Below are 12980 nucleotides of genomic sequence, written 5' to 3'. Positions count from 1 at the left end.
CAAAGGAAATAAATTTCCCTCTTCTTTTAGGAAGCTACAATGTAATACTAGTTTTGTTCTTATCACTCATTCATTTCTATTATTTCTAAAAAAGAAAAAAAAAACCCAACCCTCAACCATCTACCCATCTAAAATGCAAAAAAGTGGTATCAAACTGATACCAACTGGGACTTTTCAAGACACTGTACAATTCTGAGACACTGTGAGGTAAGGAAAGAGTACAAATCCTCAAGATCTCCAGAACACAGCCATTCCTAGGATCTTATCACATGAAATCCATGGCTCACATGCCTGACTACACCTCAGAATCAAACATTCAGAGCCTCATCCAAGCTAAATATCATGAAATTAGAATCTCCAAAAGTGAAAACTAGGTATTTTTTAAAACCCATGGGTGACTAGAATGGGTTTTAAACCAGCACTAAGAATCACTGGTTAGTGCTCGCTTCGGCAGCACATATACTAAAATTGGAACGATACAGAGAAGATTGTCATGGCCCCTGCGCAAGGATGACAGGCAAATTCGTGAAGCATTCCATATTTTTAGCCTCCAACTAATAAAAAGAAAAAAAGGAAAAAAAAAAAGAATCACTGGAATTCTTTTTTTTAATTCTTGTAAAAGAATTACATCCTACCTTCCTTTACTCAAGGAGATTAGAAATCTGAGTATGTGTTTAACACAAATAATGTTTATCTAAAAGCAGTACTAAATCACTTAATTTTCATAATTAATAAATCATAATTTAACTTATATGCAGAGTATATCATGTGAAATGACATGCTGGATGAATCACAAGCTGGAAAAAGATTGCCAGGAGAAATATCAACAACCTCAGATACACAGATGATACCACTTTAATGGCAGAAAGTGAAAAGGAACTAAAGAACCTCTTGATGAAAGTGAAAGAGGAGAGTGAAAAAGCTGGCCTAAAACTCAATATTCAAAAAACTAAGATCACGGCATCAAGTCCTATCACTTCATGGCAAATAGATGGGGGAAAATGTAGAAACAGTGTCAGATTTCACTTTCTTGGGCTCCAGGATCAATGTGGATGGTGACTGCAGCCACAAAATTAAAAGACGCTTGCTCCTTGGAAGAACAGCTATGACAAAACTAGACAGTGTATTAAAAAGCAGAGACATCACTTTGCTAACAAAGGTCTGTATAGTGAATGCTACGGTTTTTCCAGTAGTCACGTATGTATGTGAGATTTGGACCACGAAGAAGGCTGAGCGCCGAAAAATTGATGCTTTTGAACTGTGGTGTTGGAGAAGACTCTTTGAGAGTCCCTTGGACTGCAAAGAGATCAAACCAGTTAATCCTAAAGGAAATTAACCCTGAATATTCACTGGAAGGACTGATGCTGAAGCTCCAATTCTTTGGCCACCTGATCAAAGAGCTGACTCACTGGAAAAGACCCTGATATTGGCAAATATTGAGGACAAGAGGAGACTGGGGAGACAGAGGATGAGCTGGCTGGATGGCATCACCGACTCAATGGACATGAGTTTGAGCAAACTCAGGGAGATAGTGAAGGACAGGGAAGCCTGGCATGCTGTAGTCCATGGGGTTGCAAAGAGCTGGACACGACTTAGCTACTGAACAACAACAATAAATCATGCCAATTAATTATTCTTAAGAAGTTTTCTCTATAGTAATAGAATCTCCAAAATAATACTTTTATAGATGCAACTTCTGCCAGGACAGTGTTGAGAATCAGGACTAAAAGAATTGAAATCCTAAACACATGACTTGATACTATTTTCAGACCACTATACACTGGACACAATTATATAATTCACTAAACTCCTACAGTCCTTAAATAAAATACCTGAAATAACTCCACTACTCAATGTTCTCATTGAGTAAACTATTATGTATATAGAAAAATACATGCATCCCCTAATGAATGTACTGAACACTATCAAAGCTATTGCTCTGATTTGGATTTTCTTGGCTTTCTACAATGAACACAATTTACCTGAGAAATAAAGGCATAATAAAATAAACAAAATAATAAAAATTTAAAGACTAACTTTTACAAGGATCAATGAATGGGACATAAATGTCCTCAAGTAGTACTTATCCTTTCAAACTTAGGAAATGTCAATTCTCTTTAAGAATAACAACAAAGCATGTTATGAATGGCTTCGAGCTAAATGGCCTGGTACCCAAGAGATCAGGGAATATCTGTTGCTGTTGAGGCCAATACTTTTTTCCCAGAGTGCTAAGTGCTAAACTCAACTAACATGTTATTTTTCCTTTTGATTTATGATCCAAGTCAATTTTTAAATTTAAATAGTGAAATATTTCAATAGTTTTAAGTATAAATAATTTTGTGCTCCTAGGCATAAGTAAGATGAACTCCAAAGGCAATCACTAAAAAAGACTTGTTGGTACTTCCCTGGTGGTTGTCCAACAGTTAGGACTCTGAGCTTCCAGTATCAGGCAACTAAGATCCCACATGGTGTTAGTGGCCAAAAAAACCAAAAGACTTGTTTGCTTGTACGGGCCACTGAAGGACTCTTAGACAGAGTTGTGAATCAAAGACACAGACATATGAGAAGGTACAAGATCAGAGCACAGGGCTTTCATCAACAACGCAAAAGCAGTTTCACAGTACCTAGAGCAACTCCTTTCTGAAAAAGCAATCTATAAATAAAGCTGAGAACCTTATTAAGAGGTCCAAGAGAAAGGCTTTAACTTTCTGGTGGCTTGTAATTTCCAAATACCAGTGGAGATGTATCAGCCCAACAATGAAAACAGTTGGTATAGACTGAATGATGAAAATAAAAAATTGTTATAAGCTGCAACAGAAATGACTACAAAATTTGAATGCCACTGCTGTCCTGCCCCACCCCCCACAAAAAATCATTTAAGAATTTTAGAACCAGTTTCAAAATTGCCCAGGAGAGCCTTTCAATGTGTTATTCAACACTCAGCACTGCAGAGTATGCTCTCCAAATGAGTGATAGCAATTCCCACATTTTCTTCCTCAATAGACACCTGAAATAGACTAAATTTTAACATAACTACATCACCACTTTTATATTCTTAAAATAGTCCTATACTTTGAATATTTCTTCCAATATACATGTTCTACTTCACATTTTTCAACTTCATTTAGGCAATCATTTTCCATCCATAACTCTCTGCCTTTCTCCTTTATTCCCGTGCTTCTGACTTTTTTCCAGATTAAAAAACTATAAAGTATTTATAGAACAAGCATAGTAAAACTATGTAAGTATTATTTATAAACATGATAAAACTAAAAATATATAAGCTAAAACATTTAAGTCAAACAGGACAAGAAATTTTTAGTTGGGTACTATTAGTAGCATTTTTGACAGTAAAACTTCAGAAAATTCTTCACAAGCTTGTTTTTAATAGAATACAAGCCTTCATTATTTATCCTACCCAAAGTACCAAGGAATATTGCTCTGAAGTTTTTAATATTTTCCAGCAAAAGTGCATTTAAATTCCCATTTGCCTTCTTTTTAAAAATAAAAAGAGAAAAAGGAAAATTCTGCAATCAGTGTAGAATTATTTCATCTAATAAACCATGAAGCATATTAAGGAAATCAACACTTACCTCTTCTTGCATAACTGGAGTCCATATCTTTAAACTGCACCACAACAAAGTCTGAACACTTGAACAAAATACTCTCCATTATTTCTTCACGTTTTGGCCCCGAACTGGATTCTGTACTTTTCTCATGTGCAGCATCAAGTACCAGATCACACTAAGAAGGGAAAAAAAAAAATTTTTAACATTTATAAAATAAAATCCAACAGGAATTCCTTTGCACATCAAGGTACTATTTCTTATATGCCTTTGGTAAAAAATTATCTCAAGAGATCCTTATAATCGTACCGTTTTCTCAGTAATATGATCTATTATTCCAATATTCTAATCCTCTCATCTAAAAGTTAGTCTTTGCTTCCATGGTTTGCCTTAAGCACAACAGTAGTAAAGAGGAAAAGAATAAACCACTAGGATCCCTCTTCTAGTCCACAATGCTTGCAAAGGCCGAAATATTTTAATAAGCACAAAGAGCAAGAAGTTGTTCTGATTATACAAATCTGTCTATAAAGTAATCAGTACTTGAAACCAAAGAGTAAAGTCACTCAAAAGTGGTTTTAAGAAGAGCGTTAAAGGTAATGTACTAAACATGAAAATGTGACACACACACTGTCTCATAACTATAAACTGCTAAATCAGAAACTAATGGACACATGGAAACATACACAGTAGTTGCTGATTCTCGGGGTTTTACATTATTAAAAAAAAAAAAGTAAAAATTACCTTAGGACTGTATGTTTTAAAAACTCCTTCATATATACCTCCATTTTTCACTTGTACTTCACATTTGGATCCCTAAAAACACATAATTAATTTATCAAGGAAACAGTGTGCTATGCAGTCATGGAAATTTCTCCTTTCATTTTACTTTTTATAGCTTCATTCAATGTATTAGGTAATCACTGACAGAATAAAAAATTTTAAAACATTAACAATACACTTAATTCTCAAAATTCTTCAGGAGGTCCTGCTCAGTCTGCAGTATAAGTTTAAACTGGGAAATTTAGTATTTTTGACTCTAGCTTATTAAATAACAAAATAATGCACTAAAGACAATCAACTAGTAAATGTTATTTGTACACAGCAGACTCAACAAGATTGCTTTTACAGTGAGTTACAATGACTTGAATAGAGTTCTAATTTGTTTTCTTCATCATCCTGATTAAAGATTATCTAAGAAATGTTACTTTTATCATTCATTCACATTTAACTTCAAGAAACTATTTTATTCCACTCACAAGGCAGTTCCTTCCCAATACTCTGAAAACTTACAACAACTGATGTAAGAATATGAACCATCCTCATATTTGCATAGATTCCATCAAAAGAAATCTGTAATAGTAAGAAAAAACATTATTGGCACTCATTATTTATCTCTGTACATATATTACAGTTAACACTTCTTCTGTTACAAAACATTTAGTTAGGTTTATACCTCATACTCATTAAAGGAAGATTTGGTTTACTACAATCTTTTCCTCCTGACAATGTATACGTTTTCAAAGGTGAAATCAATCATACCAATTAATAATGTTCTAACTATATATGATATTTAAAAAAAAAGCACAATTGAACTTCCATATATGAAGAAAGACAAAGTCACAGAACAGAAGACAGATCAATGACTTAAGAGTAGGGATCACTACAAAGTGGCATGAGGGATTTCTGGAAATAACAGAACTGTTCTATTATCTTGACCGTGGTGGTGGTTACACAATGTATACATCAAAACTCAAAGAACTGTACATTAAACAGGATTAAATATACCTTATTAAATAAATAGGGGTGGAGGGGGAACCTCTGTAGAAGAACCTTGACTACCTTTTCTCTTAGTACATCTCAATCAATGATATTGCTCTAAGGTCTAATAAACCACATCACTTCTTATTACATACTACATAAGCACGTGTCCTGATTCTAAAGAAAATCTATGTACAAAAAAGGCAAAATCTCAAAAATTAGTGACAGCTTCACATTTATTTCTTGTATTTTGTGGAACCTACATCTTCTGGCCTTTGTGCCTAGTTTAATTTCACTGATATAGTTTTGACATTTAAAACCATTTTCCAAAGAAGAAAAATGAAAGAAATAAAAGACAGCACATTATTTCAAAATCAAAACCCCAAAGTTTTGCAAACTCTGGTCCTAGCGTTCCATTCATCTCATTAATCATTTATATTTGCCTTTAGTCATTTGTAAAACAAATGAGCTATTATAAAAATCAAAATACTATTTACAATAGTTCTGCATTTTACACATCACCATAAAACAGTTATAGCTAATAATCTTACGCCAAACAGTACTAATCTATAAAGTCTATCTGAGATATAAGGCAATTTGGGGGGGGCCTTTGCTTTTGGTCTGTGGGATTTAGAAATCACATTTCCGTTACCAATTTTTCCAAACAAGTAACACTGAAGTTACTCACCGTGGATTGAGGCAGTCCTTTGCTACTGTTTCGGCCTCTGAAAAGATTAAATACTTATGAAATTCAACAAGCTAAGCAAGCTAAAATATTTTTTCAAATTTAAAATACCTTATAATCCCATCCCAAAAAAATACACTGTCTGTGGGGAGGGATCATCTAATGTGAAGTATAAGGGCTACCTAAGCATGACACTTGCTACGCTTTCCAGGCTCAGAGGCCTGCAACAGGTATGGGTCAGAGGGAGGAAGGAGGAAAGAATGTGACCCTAATCAAAATCAAGTAAATAAAGTAAAAATTAAAACAACCTACTTACAGAAATAACCAATACCAAAAACAATAATCCCCTCTCCAAAAGTTAACCAATCACTCTGTCATAAAAAACTATTCAGGAGCAAAATACAGATTACATTCCCAATTTAACTGACATACTTGACTAATAACATCAAGATACTTCCATTTTCCCCTCACCTCTAAAAATAGGTACTGTGTTTACAACTGCAGAAAAACATTTGAAAATAAGTTAAATCATTCAAAGCATTTTCATTTTAAATACTAAGTGCTCCTGTTAGGATCTATAGAGCAAACCAAACCACTCTCCCTGCCAAACCACTCCCTCTGAAACAATGCAGTACACCTATGTCAGTTGTCAAGTAATTTCCGGTAACGTGGAGTCTATTATCAAGTAAATTTAGAGAACAAAATATACCGTAAGACTTGCTCCAATGGAAAAAATTAGCCCCTCTATTAAATGACTAAAAAAAAAAAAATAAAGTAAAATGTTATAAGCTCATAAATATTACTCTTGAGGAACAGTATTGGAATCATATTCTAATAAAATAATCACAACATTCAAAACCACAAACTTAAAAACATTCAAAGAGAAGCACAATTCAGGTGAAAAAGCCTAGCAGTATGAATGGTGCCAATTCCCAGAAAAGCAGGACTGGTATTAGTACTCTGAGGTCAGCTGGTTTTGTTTCTAACTCTCATCTACCTTTTCTCATCTAGAAAATAATGTCTTTGACCAAATCACCCAAGATTACTTCCATTTTTATCATTTCTGCCTCTCACACAACATAGATAAAGTCCTAAAGTCTAAGGAATATGACCAATAATTCATCATTTATAAAACTTACTACAAACCAGACAGTATACAGTAAGCACCACGTCAAATCTCTCACCCCTACTTTACAGGTGAGGAAATGGAAACAGTAGCTAAATGTCTTGACCAAAGTCATCTAGTTCATGAGCAACAGAGCAGATATTTAAACCAGGTGATCCAAAGTATAGACTTTGCATTTCTAGGTTATGCTCCTTCTCTGAAATTGTATCACAAAAAATTAACTTGACAATAAAGCCTAGTACAATCTCTGCATCTTTCAAAAGCCATCTAAATGTATTATGTTTTTGTTTATTTGTAGTTGGTAGTCAAAGGCTATAAAATGTCTAAGTATTACCATTTTATCTTATCCTAGTGGTTGCTGCGAAGAAGGCAATGGCACCCCACTCCAGTACTCTTGCCTGGAAAATCCCATGGACAGAGGAGCCTGGTAGGCTGCAGTCCATGGGGTCGCTAAGAGTCAGGTACGACTCAGCGACGTGACTTTCACTTTTCACTTTCATGCACTGGAAAAGGAAATGGCAACCCACTCCAATGTTCTTGCCTGGAGAATCCCAGGGACGGGGGAGCCTGGTGGGCTGCCATGTATGGGGTTGCACAGAGTCGGACACAACTGAAGCGACTTAGCAGCAGCAGCAGTGGTTGCTGAGATGCTACAGTTAAAAAGATTTAAACAAATGACACTAATTAAGTGCCCTTAAATTTATGCACCCACAAGGCTACTTAAAAGAGTTTAAAACGTAAAATTCCACGATAGAAATCATTTTTTTAAAATTGAGTACACACAGTTATATTTTTGACTAATAAAGAGCAACTGTTTTAACAACCCAGTTTACTGAGTAGAACAAACTGGTCAATAAGGAAAATAATGAACGACTCACAGTGGTATAAAGTGGTATAAAAGTATAGAAACTACTGATTTCCACTGCTCTTCCAGGTGGCTGGACACCCAAAGGGGATGTTTGCATACAACAGTAGCATTCTCTGAAACTGATAAAAAGCCCACATTCATTCTGGTTTTTTCCTTTTTGAATCCACTCAGATTATGGTTGACTTTTAGTTTTTTTTTTTCCTTTGGTATTTCAGGACAAGCATTCTAATATTTCACATAGTAAAAAAAAGAAAAATTTAATTTCAAAAAAACCCCAACCAAATATAATGCAACAGATCAGATTTAGCAAATCAATAATATCCAGGATTTTAAAATTTCAACAGTCATTGAACATGAGGTTAAAATGTGATTCAAAATACCAAATAAACAAATATACAAAATAATAATAAAGAGCTTATATTACTTGAAAATAATATAGTAGGGAGGAAGCAGGGTTATAAATGAGAGAGCGCGCCGAATCCTAACCACTAGACGACCAGGGAAGGTGGGGTTATAAATGAAACAAGACTGGCCTGAGTTGATAACTGCTGAAGCCAAGTACAGTGGTATGCAGGGGTTCATTATATCATTCTTTTTACTTTTCAAAATTTCCTTAAGTTACGGGGAGGGAGGTGGGAGGGGGTATCAGGATGGGGAACACATCTAAATCCATGGCTGATCCATGTCAATGTATGGCAAAAATCACTACAATATTGTAAAGTAATTAGCCTCCAACTAATAAAAATAAATGAAAAAAAAATTTCCTTAAGTTAAAAAAGTCTTCTGACATGACACAAAGGGAGTCTGGATTCAATCAAGTGTATAGATCTTCCAATTTACAGAGACCATTGGGTAGTAAATTAACTTATATACCACGAGGTTACAAGTCAATTAAATCCAGAATGGTAAATTTGACTCAACAGATGACACTGGCATGTCAAGAAAAAACAACGTAGAGGAAAGATTATTACACATTTAAAGATACACACAATGAAAAGCAAAATGTGTCTTCCCAATTTCAAAACTTATCACAGAGATTTTCCTGGTGGTCAGTGGTTAAGAATTCGCCTGCACGTAAAACAGATAGCTAATGGAAAGCTGCTCTGCAGCACAGGGAGCTCAGCTCCATGCTCTGTGACAACCTAGAGGGGTGGGGTGGGGGGTGTGGGAGGGAGGTCCAAGGAGGGGGATGTGTATACTTACAGGTGATTCACAGTGTTGTACAGCAGAGACAAACACAATATTGTGAAGCAATTATTTTTAAAAACAAATAAATATAAGCTTAAAAAAAGAGAGACTCTGCCTTGCAACACAGGGGATTACGGGTTCACTCCCTGGTCGGGAAACTCAGATCCTACATGCTGTGGGACAAATCTAGCCTGCACACCACAGGTAGAGAGTCTGTGGGGCCCAAGAGAAGATCCTACATGACACAATGAAAATCCTGCGTGCCACAACTTAGCCCTGACCCAGCCATATAAATAATTTTCAAAACTTATCACATAACTACAGAAATCAAAATAGTATGGTACTGGCATTAAGGACAGCCATAAAAATCAATGGCATAAACCCTCATGTTTATGGGCAACTGATCTTTAACAAGGGGATCAAGATCATTCAAGGAAAATCTCTTTTAACAAGTGATTCTGGAAAAACTAGATATTCACATGCAAAAAAAGATGAACCTTTACCTTACACCGTATATAAAAATGAACTAAAAATTGGGCCAAAGACCTAAATTTAAAAGCTAAAACTATGAAACTCTCAGAAAAAAACAGAGAAAATCTTCATGGCCTTGAATTTGGCAATAATTTATTAACTGTGACATCAAAGGCATACAACATAAAATATATATATATAGGATTTCATCAAAATTAAAAACTTTTGGGCAAAAAACAGTATCAGCATAAAAAGACAATCCACAGAACAGTAGAAAATACTTGCATATATCTTATAAGGGGTTAATATCTAAACTACATAGAGAACTCCTATAATTTAACATAAAAAAACAAGTCTCCAAAGAAATTTATATGATGGCCAATAAGCACATGAAAAGATGCTAAACCTCACCATTAATCAGGAAAATTCAAATCAAAACCACAATGAGCTACCTCTTCACTCCCACTACAATGACAATTATAAATAACCAAGCCAAAAAAAAAAAAAAACCCCACAAAACCAAGAAAATAACAAGTGTTGACAAAAATGAGGAGAAATTGAAACCCTTGTACACTGCTTGTGGGAATGCAAAACTGTGCAGCTACTGTGGAAAATAGTATGGCAGTTCAAGGTGGGAAAAAATCAAATGTCCACTGATGAATGGATAAACACAGCATGCTATCACCCATACATTGGAATACATTGATACACTCTATAACATGAATGAATCTTGAAGACATGAAAAATAAGACATACACAAAATGACAACTATTCCATGCGTCTACTTATGTGAGGTACACAGAATACTCAAATTCATAGATACAGAAGGGGCTGTGGGAAAGTTGGAATTGGAAGCAAATGCTTAATATGCATAGGTATAAATACATTGAAAATAAAAAGACATAGCATGCAAACAAGAAAGCAAGAGTGGCTATACTAATATTAGACAACATAGATGTTAAACAAAAAAAAGTTACTAAAAAGGGACATTTTATAATCATAAAAAGGTCAATCCAACAGGAAGAAGTCATTCCTCCAGGACTCTGTGTACCCTTTTCACGTGAAGTCCTGGGCCACTGGAGATGAACTCTTAACAGAAATTATCTGTACAAATCTGATCCAGAGCCTTGCTCTTTCACCTAGAGAGTGTGTCTCACGCTCCATTCTCCTTGTCATACTATTAACCTGACAACTGCATTCCAACTAATAAATGTGGAAGGAATGATGGAATCAGAGGGCTACTATTTAGTAACCACTATAGTAGTAACTGTTTCAGGCTGAAATCACCAATGGATGCTAGTTCAATAAAGTATTGATAGAAATAGGATATTTACAAAGTCACAAAGTAACTCATCACAAGATACTGATTAATGATAAAGTGAAAAATAACTTTATAGAAAAGGAACCCAGCATCAACAAGTGATTCAAATTAACAGCATGAGCAATGAGACATACATCATGAACCTTCTCTCAAGCAATGAGAATACATAAATCACTTCTGCAATATCCTCGCCAAAAATGTATATAATCTGAATCTAATCATGAGGAAACCTAAGACAAACCCTAATGGAGGGACATTCCACAAAATAACCTGTAGTACTCAAATAGTCAAATCATGAAAGACTAAGGAACTATACCAGATTAAAGGAGACCAACAAGGCATGACAACTGAATCTAACATATAATCCTGGACTGGTTCTTAGAGCAGCTTTCTTTTGGAGTGCAGGAGGTGGGGGGAGCTGTAAAGAATAATACAAAACCAACTAGTAAAATCTGAATAAGGTCAATAGATAATAATTTGGCACAATATTAGTTTCCTTATTTTGACAACTGTACTACAGTTTTGTAAGAATATCCTTGTTATTAGGATATAGTCAAGCATTCAGACCTAAGGGGTACCACGTCTCTCATGTTTGATAAAATTATGTAAGTTTTACATTAAATATATATTTATATATTAATTTTAACAATAGAAAATGAAAAAGTGGAGATGCTACTTGAAGAATATAGATGGATATAGAAGAATTCTTTGTACAACTGTAACTTTTATTTATAAACAAAATTTTTTAAAATTATTAACTATGAGTTATTTATTAACTTCTACTTTAGTGTCCAAAGTGTCTGTACATTTCTGTAATAAAAAAAAAAACTTGCCCAGCCTTAAATGTTACCTTTTCAAGATTTATGTCATCCCAATCAAACAAACAGTACTCCCTTCGCTAGACTGGAATTTATCATCATCTGCTCTGTAGTTAACAGGAAACCCATCATATGCCCACTAACTCAGGGCCATCACCTGACAATAAGGTGGTGGTGGTTTTTCAGTCGCTAAGTCTTTTCTGACCCTTTGCGATCCCATGGACTGCAGCACTCCAGGCTTCCCTGTCCTTCACTAATCTCCCAAAGTTTGCTCAAACTCATGTCCATTGAGTTGGTGATGCCATCCAACAATCTCATTCTCTGTCACCCTCTCTCCTGCCCTCAATCTTTCCCAGGACCATCATCTTTTCCAATGAGCCAGCTGTTCGTATCAGGTGGCCAGAGTGTTGGAGCTTCAGCATCAGTCCTTTCATTGAATATTCAGGGTTGATTTCCTTAAGGACTGACTGGTTTGATCTCCCTGCTGTCCAAGGGACTCTCAACAATCTTCTCCTGCACCACACTTCGAAAGTGTCAATTCTCCGGCACACAGCCTTCTTTATGGTCCAACTCTCACATTCGTACATTCGGAAAAACCATAGCTCTGACTATAAGGACCTTTGTTGGCAAAGTGATGTCGCTGCTTTTATGCTTTCTAGGTTTGTCATAGCTTTTCTTCTAAGGAGCAAGCATTTGTTAATTTCATGGCTGCAGTCACTGTCCACAGTGATTTTGAAGCCAAGAAAATAAAATCTGTTAGCGTTTCTACATTTTCCCTATCTAAGTGCCATCTATTTGACAACATAGTGTTTTTGTGCAGACTAGAAAATGATGCCTCCTCCAGGATGTCACAGTCCTATGACAGTCACACTAGAAAAAAACCATACAGTCAGTAGTCAATGCCTTTGTAAAAATTAAGAGGTATCAGAAACAAATGTAGTTCCAAAAGGCATATCATATATAGCCAAAGAAACTCCTAGATTTCAACACCCACTTGTGCCCTAGGCCAGGAGCTCTTGGATTAAATTAAACCGGAATAACCAATACTGGCAGACAGGATCTTATCCATCCTTGTACCATCTGCCAAAATCAGCACAGAGGAACTGTGCCTCATATATGATATATACAATAAATATTTCATCAATTAAATAAGCCCAGTCAAAAAAAGAAAGAAAAAAA

General features: G+C 35.3%; 1 protein-coding gene and 1 non-coding gene across 8 annotated transcripts in view; one reads left to right on the top strand and one right to left on the bottom strand.

Moving 5' to 3' along the window:
- The window catches only part of ATXN2 (ataxin 2), a 100027-nt gene that overhangs the window by 66784 nt on the left and 20263 nt on the right, over window positions 1-12980 (bottom strand). For all 7 annotated transcript variants that reach the window (XM_043440629.1, XM_043440579.1, XM_043440613.1 and 4 more), the window contains exons 2-5: window positions 6013-6049; window positions 4857-4916; window positions 4308-4379; window positions 3594-3744 (exon numbers count right to left, since the gene is read on the bottom strand). In XM_043440629.1, coding sequence (XP_043296564.1) covers window positions 3594-3744; window positions 4308-4379; window positions 4857-4916; window positions 6013-6049 — 320 coding nt within the window. The remainder of the gene's footprint in view (window positions 1-3593; window positions 3745-4307; window positions 4380-4856; window positions 4917-6012; window positions 6050-12980) is intronic.
- Window positions 439-545, top strand: LOC122425094. Its single transcript, XR_006264694.1, has one exon. It is a non-coding gene; the product is annotated as a U6 spliceosomal RNA (small nuclear RNA).

The sequence above is a fragment of the Cervus canadensis genome, chromosome 1 (assembly GCF_019320065.1).
Source record: "Cervus canadensis isolate Bull #8, Minnesota chromosome 1, ASM1932006v1, whole genome shotgun sequence".
In the NCBI taxonomy this organism is placed as follows: Eukaryota; Metazoa; Chordata; class Mammalia; order Artiodactyla; family Cervidae; genus Cervus; species Cervus canadensis.
The sequence above is the reverse complement of the archived record's forward strand: the minus strand, read 5'-3'. Positions and strand labels throughout refer to the sequence as shown.